Genomic DNA, 15,744 nt, shown 5'->3' on the forward strand with positions numbered 1-15,744 from the left:
TAAAAATTTAGAGAGGAAATCTGTGGAGTTGTTACTGTTATGGAAGGACTTGTTTTCACTGAAAACAATTTGAAAGATCTTCTGTACTCAGTGTGTGTAAGAAGATTCTAGGCAACATCACTGACAAACGTCAGGAAGAAATGGTATGCCCTATTAAAAAAAATTTTAAACTAATATGGAAGATTGCCATTTCAGGGAAACAAACATTTATACAGTTGAGTTCTGTTCATTCATTGATTCCTAAAAAAATAAAAGATCTTTCTATGATTTTAGCAATCTTTTAAACTTTTAGTGCAAAATCACATTGATTTCCCTTGGGAAGGTCCCGGATTTTTGCTTCTCATTGGGGGCGGTGCACGCTGTAATGGTGGTGGCTGCATACCACCAGCCACTGACTGATACATTCCTCTCATATCAATCTGCTGGTAGTTAGAAGGATTCATGATTAAATTTGGAGGCTTTGGCATCATGAGGTGACCCAGTGTTGCTTGTTGATAAGTCATTTGCTGCTGTTGCTGCTGATTGTACTGCTGCTGGAGCCTTCGGTTCATAAGTATTCGCTGAACACAGCTGATTAACTAAAGAGAGAAAAGAGAGCTGTTACAAGTGCATGACCTGTCTCAAAGAGGCAGTATCAAGTTTTGAGTTAAAATCAATTTGTTAAGGGGGTACCATACCAAAAGGAAAACACATTATTGTTATCACCATTACTAATTTGATGGCATTCACAGGACCATTACTGTAGAAACCGGTTAGTAACACCATTTAGGGCTAAATTCTCTTAATGACTTGACTATTGTAGTGCAAGCAGCATTTAGGTTAGTTGCCATAGTAACCCATCCTGCACTGTGATTAGTCTCAAGTATTAGTTACAGCACTTTTTTGTCAAGTCTCCTTTCTTTGTCATTCTTTTGAATATTTCACCTGATGACAGACAAACATTTTTAGTGACAAACACCCAAGGGAAAAGGCACTTGCAGTGGGAATAATTCCTACTTGGAATGGCTCAAATTTCCTAAGATAATTCAAAACCACATAATTCTACAGTGTTTTCTAAGTAAAATTCATGCCACAGAAATTGATTCCCTCGTGTCAAGAGTTGAAATTTCCCAGTGCAAGGCAGATGCTGGCAAAGACCATGCTAGGAAAGATAATCAAGGATCCTCGAATATGCTAGTCTTTTAAAGAATTACATAATTTAGTAGGAACCTGTGTCATGTATCATTTATAGCTCGACTTTTTATCTCAAATTAAATATATTAAAAAGTATACATATTTGTGGAAGTTGTTTAAAAATAGTAAATGTGGTAAAAAGTCTGGCAAAAATTCCTTTTTAGATGTCCAGAATATACAAAAATAAAATTATATGGAAGAGAGTCTATGTAAACTTCAAGGAGACCCATTTGGGAAGTTGTTGCTCCTTTGCAACAAAAGACATTACCTTTATTTGACATTACTAGGTTTTTGGATAAAGTTTCTCTGGGGATAACCAATGACCATCCATCCATCCATATGAGGGAATGGTTATTGACACAGATATCACACAAACCGATTTTTATAAATTCAAGAAAATTAAACATAACCTAGAGATAGTCCAAATTCTTACCATCTGTTGTTTTGTCAATACGTCATTGTAGATTGCTTCTCTTCGTTTAACATCAAGCTCCTGGCTGGCTTGTCTACTTAATGCTAACGCCTGTACCTGGGCCTCTGAGAGATTCATGTTTTCCTTCCACTAAAAGAAAAGTTTCTATTTACTCCTTATTGCAGTAGAATTGAGAAAAAAATAATTAAGGTACTTAAAGATATTGAGGATTTTTAAAGTTTTTTTTCCTTTTCCTTTACTCTTTTCTAAAGAAGACAATGATGTAAAAGCAGGGTACTAAGTTGTCCACTGTTGTACAAGGGTTACCTATGTCTGGAATCAAACTATTTGGATTTAATTCATGCAACTGGTAATTAAAGTACATTTATGTAAGCAATGCACACATTTCTATGATTAACTGATTTCCCAATTCTTAGATTTTACATTTCTCTTTTGTGCCAACATCCAGGTAAAACTGAATTATATATAGCTTGGCACTATTATCCAGTTTATTGGTATTTTACTGTTGCAAATCAAGTTATAAGGATTACGCTCTTTTCCCCACGGAAGTAGTGAATCAAACAACAATTAAAAATTAAAACAAATGGGGGGGGAGAACACAAACTGCAAGTTGGAACAAACAATTGCCAATTAACTTACTACAGTTGAAATTATATCTTCAAGAGGCTGAATCCTCACTGCTGTCACACTGTTTGTTGCTTCCACAACTTTTTCTCTTCCTTGATTAATGAGGTCCTAGAAGAATCCAAGAAATAACTTTATAAGGGCACATAAAAGACAGCATAGTTTAAAAGTATAGGGATCCTTTCTCTTGCCAATTTATAGCACTTGGTCTTAAAACTCTTTAAATAATTGAAAAGAACAGCAAAATTCAGCATCAATAAAATGGAGTAAAACTCATCAGTGAGGGTCTTGTTAGGAAGATAAAAGTTTGGGTTCTATTGCACCAATATTTTAATAATTTAAATGACTCCATAAGCACATTTTAAAAAGAAAACCACAGATTAAATTATTAAATTATTGGTATATTAAAACCTAGTCCTTCTTATTTAAATTATAACTGATTCTAGTTTTAAATTACTTATTTCATAATACTGTGCATTATCGTATACTTAATGTTGCATCTACACTGCATTAGAATATAAATCAATGTGTGTATTTATCCCGTTTATTCAAAGTATTTTATAACTGAAGAAAGTGCTATTTCCCTAGCCAGTCAGCTGCCCTATTGTTCCTTAATTAAAATTATTCAAACTACATTAATTCAAGGCCTGATTCCCTTGTGCTCTGAACAAACCACATTTTATTATACTATGCTAGTTCAAAAAGGTCAACAAATGAAAGAAAAATTTCTTGGTCTATTCAGAGGTAATCTTTTGGAGAATGTGATATTCCAGCATAGGGAACCTTCAACAACAGGGCACTTGAAATTGCCTTTAATTCAAGTTAAACTACTTTTGTACTTCACAACTTACCTCCAGCTGTTGATTACTCATTGCTGACAGGGCTCCCAAATTGAAAGGAATATAAGGAGTTTGAGAGTTGAAACTGACAGGGGGTAAATTGGTCCCAGTTGGTATGTTGAAACGCATGGTCAGTCCCTAAAAACAAAAAATTATGCACTTTCCACATTGATTTAAAACTTGAAATTCTACATCACCTACTGGTTTAGAAAAAAATCCACATTCTCAGATCTAGGAAATTATTAACACTCTTTCACACACAAACAAAACACCCTTTTCACCCGAAACCAAGATCTTCTTACATAGAAAGCTTTAACCCCTAAAGGTGTACTCTTTTTCTGATAATTCCCACAGAACGGGGCAACTCAGAGAATTCTGATGAGACTACTAAAATCACAACGTTAAAGAAGTTTGGTACAATGAGTTTAAAAAGGATTCAGGCATTAGGATAAGGTTTCCCATATGCTCAGGCATATTTTTGCTCAACTTGGGGTGGTGTTTAAAACAGATGTGGAACTATTTTAAATAAAGTTGCTGCTGGAGATTGACACTAATGTCTAATAATGGAGTATTTTTGTGTTCTGATAATCAGCCAAAACTTAGATTTCATGGTACACATGCTAAAGCAACATTTACTCCTACCTCCAAACTCTAAGCTCCTATATGTCTGTTACTACTGTGAGGGTGTTGATGGAAGTTAAGTGATGCTAAATATATAGCTTCCCACTAATCTCTCAATTTAGCAAGTGCTAATCAGAAATGAGGTTACTACTCTTTAAGGGGAAAATATTTTCTTCTCTCCTCTCCTCCCACTCTATCACCAAAGGTACCGAAAAGCCCATAAACAGAGTCTCATACTTGGAGACTCTGTTCCTGAAGATTCACTACATTACTACCTGTTCCAAATGTGACGCTTTTCTTCCCCCATTGTTCTTTAAAATGACTAACATAAAAAAAAAGCATTTCAAATGAACTACCTTCTTCTCTGCTTCATACTCAGCCCAAGCTGCTTTTCTTTCTTCTTCAGTCAACTCTTCTTCTTCTTTGTGGTCCAAAAGAGAATCATGTTCATGATATCCTACAATGTGTTCTTTATGTATTTGAAGAAGTTCTGCAAGTATGGTGTCCTGTTTAGAGGGGTTGAAATAATAATTATTTTCTCCCTCTGGATCATATCTCCATAGTTCTTTGGTCTACTGTTAGACTAGAAGCTAGAAACTGGCTGCTATACATATTTCTGATATATATGATAAATTACCTAGAAAACATTCACAATACATGCAACACCAGCCTCTTACATAAGAATGTTATGTTTATATAGCATGTTTTAGGGGCTCAATTTTTTAATGACTACTTTTCATCTTTCAAAGTTTTTTCCTCCAACTTTGTTCTAATTTTTTCATATGCATTTTGTTTTGTGCTTTGTTCTGAGTTGATAAAAAAAATGCTAACAGAAGTCTGCTTAACTCAGAGATTACACTGAATGAATGACTGTGCTAAAAATCATGGCTACTCCTGTTCATACATGTTTAGCACCTTTATTTTCATAATCACTTTAGCTACCACTATACTAACAAAAACCAAACCTAAATTAATCAACACAGCTACAGAACAGTTTAACTGGAACATACAATCCTTATATTTCAATTGTAAGAAGGTCAAATAAAATTACACTGTAAGGACCCATGGTTCAAATTTAAACTGATATACACTGTTTATCAATTTATTATCATAGTGTCTTTTTTAAAGTCATAATGTTTTAAGCCAGTCTTTTAAGGTTAAAAAAAACTAAAAGCTTAAAAATTGGGATCATTTATATACTCGGTAAGAACACCAAACTCCTGCTCTGTGTGATTATGATTATGAGAGAGACACACACAAATGGAGATTTGCGGGCCAGAGGGTTAAAGTGAACCATGGGTATGTTACTTGCTAATAAAAAATTAAAATATTCACAAGTTGTTTATTAAGAAATAAAAGATGAAAACCTGGATATATAAAAAGCAAATTAATTCACTTTACAAAAGGATTTTCCATAGCTTCTAACAGCAAGTTTCCTTAGAACACACTTTCTAAATTGAGTGTGAACTTAGTGAAAGAACATAAATAATATTTGACTGGCCAAAGGAAGGTACAGCGAGGTACATAGCACATTAAATTTAAACTTAATCTGCATCTAATAATGCTTAATGCCTCCATAAGTTTAGCATAGACAAAGCCCACACTTGAAAAGAATTTTGTCTTTACATCTTCAACCATACCTAGAGTATAGCATCCAATACAGGGTAGGGGCTCAAATGTTTGTTAAATAACTCAAGATGAAAAATTCAGCTCATGAGGCCCTAAGTTTTTTTCTGTACAACAGCAAATGCTGACACCAATTCCAAACATTCTGATATTTGGTATCACGTTAACAAACAATTTTATCTTGCTACCTCAATAAATAATCACTTCATAATTTCACGAAAGAAAAGGAACTGATTTTCTTGATACAGCTGTAATTGAGATTTTATAATTCATTTTGAAGGCATGTGCTATTTCTTTCGTTGAAAACATTAAAAGACCATACAAGCAAGAGGGCTCAAGAAAGTCTACTGGTGGAACACATATATGTTAATAAGTTTATTTCTTTTAAAATGTTAAGTAAACATTTCTCTCCTGCACCAGTGTAGAAGTCTGCCATCAAAGCTGACTTCTCTGGCCTATGACATATAGAACAGGTTTATCATCACTAGATATATCTCCAAAGTTCAGAGTTACTGACCAGGCAGGCAGGGAGATAGGGCAGTCTGAATTAAATTCTGTTAAAAGATAATGCTTCCTTAGATGTGTGTCTCCCATGCTTACCCCCCGAGCATGACTCAGGAGACAGGTATGTAATAAAACCAGATAACATTGACTAATATTTTTAGCAAGTGACCATGCCAAGTACAATTAGGAAAGTCAGCTGTTCTACAAAATACCAAATAAATTACAAGGTAGAAATGTTCTATAGATAGTCCCTAATTTTACTTTTGTCTGACAATAGGTGATGTTCTTAACCATAGTCAAAAATCACTTCATTTCTCTAAGACAGCAACCTAAGGGAAAGACCAGGAGAACTGTGTGCTAGGAACTGAATTTATTTTTCAGCTGTGTGGTTTCTCCGTAATACTGGATAATAACTTAATCTAGTTATGACTATAAGTTAAACATGGATGAAATATTCTACCATCACATATGTAACAGGATGAGATAAGAATAGCAGGAATAAATGAAATACCCAATTCTTTGGAAATAAACATTACGTCAATCAAGTGTAACGTTTATTTCTCAATTATAAATACCACAATCCATATATTAACTACTTTTTATGCTTAGAGAAAAAGCCTTTCCAAAAATGCATGCATGCAATCTGCATACATGCACACACATACACACAAACACACCCATATTGGGCTCTTGGTGGGCTCTTTTAAAAAGCCCACCAAGGGCTTCCCCGGTGGGGCAGTGGTTGAGAGTCCGCCTGCCGATGCAGGGGACACGGGTTCATGCCCCGGTCCGGGAGGATCCCACATGCTGTGGAGCGGCTGGGCCCGTGAGTCATGGCTGCTGAGCCTGCGCATCCGGAGCCTGTGCTCCACAACAGGAGAAGCCACAACAGTGAGAGGCCCACGTACCGCAAAAAAAAAAAAAAAAAAAAGTGTCTGTGATTTCAGGGAGCTTTATCAAGTTAGTCCTTAGCATCCTGTAATTTCAAAGTCCAAACTTATCATCTTGAATTTGGTAGAAACTGATGTCCAGAGAGGCAAAGTAACCTTTTTCCAATCACAGAGCTAAGGACTAGCTGGGACTAGAAGATAAATTTCCTGACTCCTATCCAGTGATCATTCTATCACACTGTAAAGAATGACTGTTTTCTTGAGGTATAGTGCCCTCCATTTCCCAGATCTATTCTCTTAAAAAAAGAAAATTCCCTAAAGGATTCCAGGGGCAGGAAAAACTTAAGTAGGTCTATCTTTTCTCTTTTTAACACTTTTGTTCTTTCTGAAGTTTTTAAAAACAAGTGCGTGTTAATTTTTTAAAAAAAGAAAATATAAAAACTGATCTCCCCACCAATTCCAGATTTAAGATCTATGCTATCAAGTCAAACATGATTGCCTAATTTTAAGGTCAGATTATGACAGAGGTTCAGCTTCTGCTCGTGCAATAACTTTCATTCTGACCCACAGTCAACTAAAATGTCAACAAGTCAGAGGAAAAGTGCATGTGACTTAGTTTTTTATCATTAAAAAATTTTGGACCCTTTTCCTAAAACATTACCTCCCTGCTAACATCAAGCCAAAAAATCAATCATATTGCTTCTACTGGCTACAGCACTTCCTTCTTTTCAAAGAATTTTTTAAAATTTTAATGGAAATGATGTTAATATCTATTATAAAAACTAGAGACAACTACTGGTAACATTTGTTGTATATCCCTCCACACATTTACACTTAACACACGTGTGTGCACACATTTCCACATAAAAATGGGATTGTACTATATTTAAAACCTACCTTTCTGCCTTAATATCTTTCCATGAACATTATTTTACATTAAATACAAACTTTCATTGTTTTTAATGGTTGCAAGGTGTGTACATTATATAGATACACTTTATCATCTATTTAATTATTCTCTTCAGAGTTTATCAAGACATTTATGCCACTTTTAGTTTTTAATTATTACCAAATCTGCAATGAAACAGGTTAATGGATACATTTTAGGGACTTCCCTGGTGGCACAGTGGTTAAGAATCTGCCTGCCAATGCAGGTGACACAGGTTCAAGCCCTGGTCCGGGAAGATCCCACATGCTGCAGAGCAACTAAGCCCGTGTGCCACAACTATTGAGCCTGTGCTCTAGAGCCCACGAGCCACAACTACTGAAGCCCGCACGCCTAGAGCCCGTGCTCCACGACAAGAGAAGCCACCACAAAAAGAAGCCCATGCACTGCAACGAAGAGTAGCCTCCGCTTACCGCAACTAGAGAAAAGCCCGCCGCAGCAGCAAAGACCCAATGCAGCCAAAAATAAATTAATTAATTTAAAAAATTTTAATGTATTATTATATGAACCACTTGTTCATACAATAATATGCCGACAATACTCAAGGACTCAGATGAGTATGTTTACCACTATCTTCATTTTAACAAAGAAAAGACATGACATAAAAGTTAACTGACTTTTATAGGAACAAGATTCATTTATACATTTCAGAAGCATGAAAGCAAAAATCTTTCTTTCTTCCAGAGTGTTGTGTAAGACACAAATAACAGAAAGAAGATACAGGATTTCTGATACAAACTGTTTCTACATCTTTCCCATTTAAATTAATTGCAGCATACTCTCAATACAAGAAACTTGATGAGATTAAGAGGGCAAAAAAGTATTTGTAACAAGATCTTCAGAATATTTCTTTGGGAAAAAGTTTTGCAAAGTCTAGAGCAAGTTATAAAAGTTAATAAAGAAAAATTTCATCCCAATATACAATATAATCGTGGAGAGGTTTTTTGTTTTCTCCCCTTGAAGCATGCATTTATATTAGTTGCTATAGTAACACTATTATTGAAAACAATACTGGAACAGAATCTATAATCACTAGGCCAACAGTCATCAAAATGAGGTTTAAATTACATCCAAATGTGTACCTTTACTTTTCTTTGTCTAAACTTTATTTTTCCTTAAATAAGTGAAAAAGCTTACAAGCTGGGAAAAGCATGGTCTATATTCTAGCTAACAACCTAAATTAGTTTGAGCTTCAAAATGACTAGTTCAATTAATAAAATAAAATTAATGATAAACTACAAGTTTAAGTTAATTTATTTAGAACTTTAAAGTATTTGGAAAGCTGACAAAAATTTCCGTTTAATTAATTCTGAAATTCAACCTTGAAAATAAAATTTTTAAGAAACAATCAAGACTTTGCCTAGAGGTGGGGGCAAGGGTTTGTCATGTTTCAAAATATTTTGCTTGCCATCAGTTTGAACTTGAGTTTCATAATATCTGGAAATAAAATGTCACTAGAATACTTAAGTGCCACAGGACCCACTCAAAAAGCTATGAAAAAATTCCTTTTATTACTTAAATAAGTGTAGATTCTTAATAAAGAAACAATATTCCTGGTCAAAAAAGTTTCTATTTTCAAATATAAAGCCTCTTTCTTCCCAAACTACACAAGAAAAAAATGCAACATATTTGATAAGTAACTAGAGAGCTATTGAATGAAGTTCACATACCACCTCATATCAGATTTTTAGGTCAAGAGCACATAACCCTTGCCAAAGAGCATTTATAAATATATCCAGATTCTCAAATTGTAGGTATGAATAAGATAGTGACAACTACAGAACTTGTAACTTCCAAGGAAAGAAAAGGCAGGCCTGCCAAACTGACACTGGTGGAGGGTAAAAGCCAGAATCTCCTTTGATAAAAATGTTTTATACTCAATTTAACATTTAAAGAACTAGATACTATATTTAGCATTTAACCTTTAAAAACTGGTGATCCATTACAATTCTTATACATGACAAATGCCATTCACTGAGAGGTAAAGAGTGTCATTCTGTATTTTATATGACTGTAGTAACTTTCTAGAGGTTGCAGTTTTCCAAATAGAGCCTGAATTCAACTCAATTCTTATGCTATACAATCTGGAGCTCACATCATCTCTTTAATTTATTAACAGTGTTACATCCTCTAACTCAACCATAGGTGTGGTCTAAAAAATATATGAAAATAAGAGCGAAAGCAGTTATTTAGCAGTTCAAATTACATTTAAAGAAAGAAAACATCAGGGACTTCCCTGGTGGTCAAGTGGCTAAGACTCCATGCTCCCAATGCAGGGGGCCTGGGTTCGATTCCTGGTCAGGGAACTAGATCCTATATGCTGCAACTAGGAGTCCGCATGCTGCAACTAAAGATCCCATGTGTCGCAACTAAGACCCAACCTGGCACAGCCAAATAAGTAATAAAATAAATAAATAAATGAATGTTTTAAAAAAAGTATGATTGATAAAAAAGAGAAAGAAAACATTAAAATATAAAATGGTTTAAAAAATGATATAAATAAGGCCATCTAATGATTCTTATATTGACCAAATCTCTCCCACAATTTATATTCCTTGAAGGGTCCAAAGTAATAAATTTGATGTAAAAAGCTCAGTCATGAAAACATTAGTAATTGAAGAGACAGAAGTGAGACATTCACCTACTTAACTCCCCTAAAAGAATCACAGCTTCAATTTTCCACTGTCCCTATTCCTGGAAGTGTTACAAGACACATTTGAATCAGCCAACCTCAGTTACACACTTTAGGATATTAATACACAGATACTGTGGCACTCAAGTACCTATACTAATTCAGAATCACTGTCACTTCAACATATTAGTTATGTCCTCTGAACTCCCCTAAATTAAAATGGAAAAAAACTGAAAGGACATATAGCCATGCTTACCATGTTTCTCTTGATAACAATTTTATGTATGACCAAACTGCTTGAAATATAAACATCAGTATAATTTTGTGGGAATCAACTGTTTTGATAACAAAAGAAGACCTGTGCCAGCCTTTTGATTTTCAGAGGAAAGTTTACTGGCAGAATTTAAATGAAAGAATATATATATATATATATATAAATCACAGTGGTTAAAATCACAGGCTCTAGAGTACTGCTCCAACAATACTCTGGGCAATGATGGAAACGTTCTGAGTCTGCACTATCCAATATGGTAGCTACTGAGCACTTTAAATGTGACTAGTGTGACTGATGAACTAAAACTTTAATTTATTTAAATGTAAATAGCCACATGTAGCTAGTGGCTCTTGTACTGGGCAGTGCAGATCTAGAGTCTTACTGGGTTTAAATCCTAGCTCTAACACTTATTAGCCCTATGTCCTTGAGCAAGTTATCTCTCTGGATCTAAGTTTCCTGGTCTGTAAAATGGGCCTAATAAGTATCTACTTCACAGGATTACTATGGAGACTAAATATTACACAGGAAGTATTTAGCAAAGTCCCTGGTTTACCAATGACCTCTGCATTGCTAAATCTAATGGTCACTTCTCAGACCTGATCCAATCCATCTACCAGTAACATCTAACAGCATTTAATCACTTTCTTCACCAAAATATTTTCTTCTCTTGGACAGCTAAGACCAAGAAAAGACTCTACTAGGTGTTAATTTACCACTTACTCTTACTTCCAACACCTTTTCTAAAGGTCTAAAGCAGACCCTCACTTTAAAAAACAGTGTATTTCCATACAGAGTAGTTTTTACACCTTAACCAAGTCTTCCTATTGAAAACTTCATAAAACAAATTTGACAGGACAAATTATCTGATATCAGAATTGTCCTAGAAAATTCTAGATATATGGCCATCATAATTATAGAAGGACCAATAAGTTATTACTTGTCCTGAGAATGTACGTTATTTAAAAAAAATTTAGCTGATGCTCATAGGATACCTCTCATTACCTAAAATGAAAGCATGATAAGCCAAAGCAATTTATATATGTGAAGATCAATTTGTTGCTCTTATTGGGTTGACCAAAAAGTTCCTTCGGAATTTTTTTTTTTGTTTGCTTGTCTGTTTTGTGGTACGCGGGCCTCTCACTGTTGTGGCCTCTCCCGTTGTGGAGCACAGGCTCCGGACATGCAGGCTCAGCAGCTATGGCTCACGGGCCCAGCCGCTCCACGGCATGTGGGATCTTCCCGGACCGGGGCACGAACCCGTGTCCCCTGAATAGGCAGGCGGACCCTCAACCACTGCGCCACCAGGGAAGCCCCCTTCGGTTTTTAAGTAAAAATAAAAGACATATTTTTCATTTTCAACAAGAACTTCATTGAACAACATAGTCACCATTTTGTTCCATTACCTTCTGCCATTTTTCAGGCAACTTCATAATTCCATCTTCCCAAAACTTTCTTTTTAGCAAAGAACTGTTCCATGTGCCTTTTACAGTCTTCCAGGGAATTGAATTTTTTTTCCATTATGAGAATTTTGCAAAGACTGAAATAAATGGAAATCCGAAGGTGCAATGTCTGGTGAATACAGCAGGTGAATCAGAACTTCCCAGCCAAGCTGTAACAGTTTTTGCCTGGTCATCAAAAAAACATGCTGTTTTGTGTTATCCTGATAGAAGATTACGCATTTTCTGTTGACTAATTCCAGACGCTTTTCATCAAGTGCTGTTTCCAGTTGGTCTAACTGGGAGCAGTACTTGTTGGAATGAGTCGTTTGGTTGGCCGGAAGGAGCTCATAATAGAGGACTACCTTCCAATTCCACCATATACACAACATCACCTTCTCTGGATGAAGACGGGTCTTTGGTGTGGTTGGTGGTGGTTCATTTTGCTTGCCCCATGATCTCTTCCGTTCCACATTATTGTACGGTATTTACTTTTCATTGCTCATCACAATTTGTTTTCAAAATGGAACGTTTTCGTTATGTTTATGTAGAGAATCGCACACAAAAATATGGTCAAGAAAGTTTTTTTTCACTTAACTTATGTGGAATCCAAACATCAAAGCAATTAACATAACCAAACTGGTGCAAAGATTTTCAACGCTTGATTTGGACATTTTGAGTAGGTCAGCTATCTCCCGTATGGTATAACATTGATTGTTCTCAATTAATGTCTCAATTTGGTTGCTATCAACTTCAACTAGTCTACTCGACGGTGGAGCATCGTCCAGTGAGAAATGTCCAGCACGAAATTTCACAAACCACTTCTGACATGTTCCATCAGTCACAGCACCTTCTCCATACACTACACAAATCTTTTTTGTGTTTCAGTTGCGTTTTTACCTTTCTTGAAATAATAAAGCATAATATGCTGAAAATATTGCTTTTTTTCTTCCATCTTCAATATTAAAATGGCTACACAGGGACTTCCCTGGTGGCGCAGTGGTTAAGAATCCACCTGCCAATGCAAGGGACATGGGTTCGAGCCCTGGTCCAGGAAGATCCCACATGTCGCGGAGCAACTAAGCTCATGCGCCACAACTACTAAGCCTGCACTCTAGAGCCTGTGAGCCACAAACACTGAGCCTGCACAGCACAACTACTGAAGCCTGCATGCTCTAGGGTCCGCGTGCTGCAACTACTGAAGCCCGCGTGCCTAGAGCCCATGCTCTGCAACGAGAAGCCACTGCAATGAGAACCCCATGCACTGTAATGAAGAGGAGCCCCCACTTGCCACAGCTAGAGAAAGCCCGCATGCAGCAGTGAAGAGTCAAAACAGCCAAAAACAAATAAAACTTTAAAAATAAATAAATAAAAACCAAAAAACCCAAAACAAAAACAAAAAAATGACTACACAAAAATTCACCAATTTTGATGTTTTCTTTAAATGTGAGCTGATACGACAACTGTCACTACACAATCTAACAAAATTGTTTCAAATGAAGTTAAAGACAACTAAGCACTACTAGAGCCATCTTATGGAAAAAACCAAACGAACCTTTTGGCCCACCCAATATTTTACCAGAGACTGAAGCACAAAGAGCAGTAAAATTAGTAAAATTTTTTGTCTATGTAAAGATAAAGTGCCTTGTTTGACTTTTTCCCCCTTCTCTCTTTTAAAGAATTTTTATCTTATTATATTTAACTGAGGTATAGCTGATATACAATATAAGTTGCAAGTGTGCAACATAGCAATTCACAATTTTTAAAGGTTATACTCCACTTTTACTTATTATAAAATATTGGCTATATTCTCTGTGCTATACAATATATCCTTGTAGCTTTTTTATTTTATACATAGTAGTTTGTACCTCTTAATCCCCTACCCTTATCTTGCTCCTCCCCACTTCCCTCTCCCCACTGGTAACCACTAGTTGGTTCTGTATATCTGTGAGTCTGTTTCTTTTTTGTTATATTCACTAGTTTGTGGTATTTTTTAGATTCAACATATAAGTGACATCATACAGTATTTGTCTTTCTCTGGCTTATTTCACTAAGCATAATACCCTCTGAGTCCATCCATGTTGTTGCAAATGGCAAAATTTCATTCTTTTTTATGGCTGAGTAGTTTTCCATTGTGCATATATTACCACATCTCCTTTATCCATTCACCTGTTGAAGGACACTTAGGTTGCTTCCATATCTCGGCTATTGTAAGTAATGCTGCTATGAACATTGGGGTGCAATTATCTTTTTGAATTAGTATTTTCATTTTTTTCAGATATACACCCAGAAGTAGAATTGCTGGGTCATATGGTAGTTCTATTTTTAGTTTTCTGAGAAACCTTTTTTGGAATTGTAACTTTGCTCCTTAATAATTGGGTAATCTCTCAGAACCAATTCCCTTACTACAAAGGAGTAATACCACCTGTAACTAATAGGACTACTGTAAGGATTAAAAGAGATAATGTATTTAAAAGGAATATAGCACAAGCACTTGATATTTATTACTCCTTTCTCCATATAACCTGCCTTATCCTGTTTTTTAAAGAATATTAATCTCTTTTTACACATCATCTACAAAACATCCTTGCCACAGATATCTGCCATAAATCTAATCAAACTTTTGGATCGAATTTCCAGTTTAGAGAATGTATAAGATATACAAATTCAAATTCACCACCAGGAAATAAACAAATACAGAATGAAGGGAGGGGAGGTGGCTGCACTAAATTAAAAGAAATATATGGAGAGACACAACAACCAAATGCAGTGTGTGTACCTTGAGTGGATCTGGTTTCAACAAAGAAACTGTAACAAACTTTTTGAGACAAGTGGAATAATTTGAATATTAATATGGCTGTGGTATTAGATGCTGTTAGGAAATTTAGAAGTTATTAATTTTATGGTATTGTGCTTATGTAAGAAATGTCTATAATTTAGAGATTTATACTGAAATATTTACAATTGAAATATATTCTTATAATTTAAATATTTCAGAAAAATAGAGGCAAATGTGGCACAATATTAACAACTACTAAATCTAGGTGATGGGTACATGAGTATACATTATATTCTTCTGGTATGAAAATTTTACAATAGGAAAAAATTGTTCATTAACCTTTTTTTAAACATACTGTCTTTATGATAAGGGAAACAGACAACACAAGACTATGTGGCAGAATTCTGGAACAGACCAAAGTCTAAAAGATGGGTCCATACCATTTTTAGCCCAAGTTAGTTCTCTATTTTAGCTAATCAAAACAGTTTTCTTAAGCTGGAGTCTGAATCCAAGTCACCTATCTACAGATTTTTTAAAATGCTAACTAAACTAGGACTTCCCTGGTGGTGCGCTGGTTAAGAATCTGCCTGCCAATGGAGGGGACGTGGGTTCAATCCCTGGTCTGGGAAGATCCCACGTGCCGCAGAGCAACTAAGCCCATGTGCCACAACTACTGAGCCCACGCACTGCAACTACTGAAGCCCGCGTGCTGAAACTACTGAAGCTCGTGTGCCTAGAGCCCATGCTCCGCAACAACAGAAGCCACAGCAACGAGAAGCCTGCACACCGCAACAAAGAGGAGCCCCCGCTCACCGCAGCTGGAGAAAGCCCACGTGCAGCAATGAAGACCCAACGTAGCCTAAAATAATTAAAACTAAAAAAAAAAAGACAGCTAAAGCACTGTTATAAAATAACGAGGAGGAGACCTTCAAGATGGTGGAGGAGTAAGATGTGGAGATCACCTTCC

The 15,744-nt window shown here is 35.7% G+C and overlaps 1 protein-coding gene across 1 annotated transcript in view; it reads right to left on the bottom strand.

The window, feature by feature from the left end:
- Window positions 1-299: 299 nt before the first annotated feature.
- Window positions 300-15,744, bottom strand: part of ATRX (ATRX chromatin remodeler) — a gene marked incomplete at both ends in the record, with an annotated part of 226,447 nt that continues 211,002 nt past the window's right edge. The window contains 5 exons of the mRNA XM_079728059.1: window positions 300-578; window positions 1,607-1,735; window positions 2,246-2,341; window positions 3,082-3,207; window positions 4,047-4,196. Of these exons, the coding sequence (XP_079584185.1) occupies window positions 300-578; window positions 1,607-1,735; window positions 2,246-2,341; window positions 3,082-3,207; window positions 4,047-4,196 (780 nt within the window). The remainder of the gene's footprint in view (window positions 579-1,606; window positions 1,736-2,245; window positions 2,342-3,081; window positions 3,208-4,046; window positions 4,197-15,744) is intronic.

The sequence above is a fragment of the Hyperoodon ampullatus genome, assembly GCF_949752795.1.
Source record: "Hyperoodon ampullatus genome assembly, chromosome: X".
NCBI lineage: Eukaryota > Metazoa > Chordata > Mammalia > Artiodactyla > Ziphiidae > Hyperoodon > Hyperoodon ampullatus.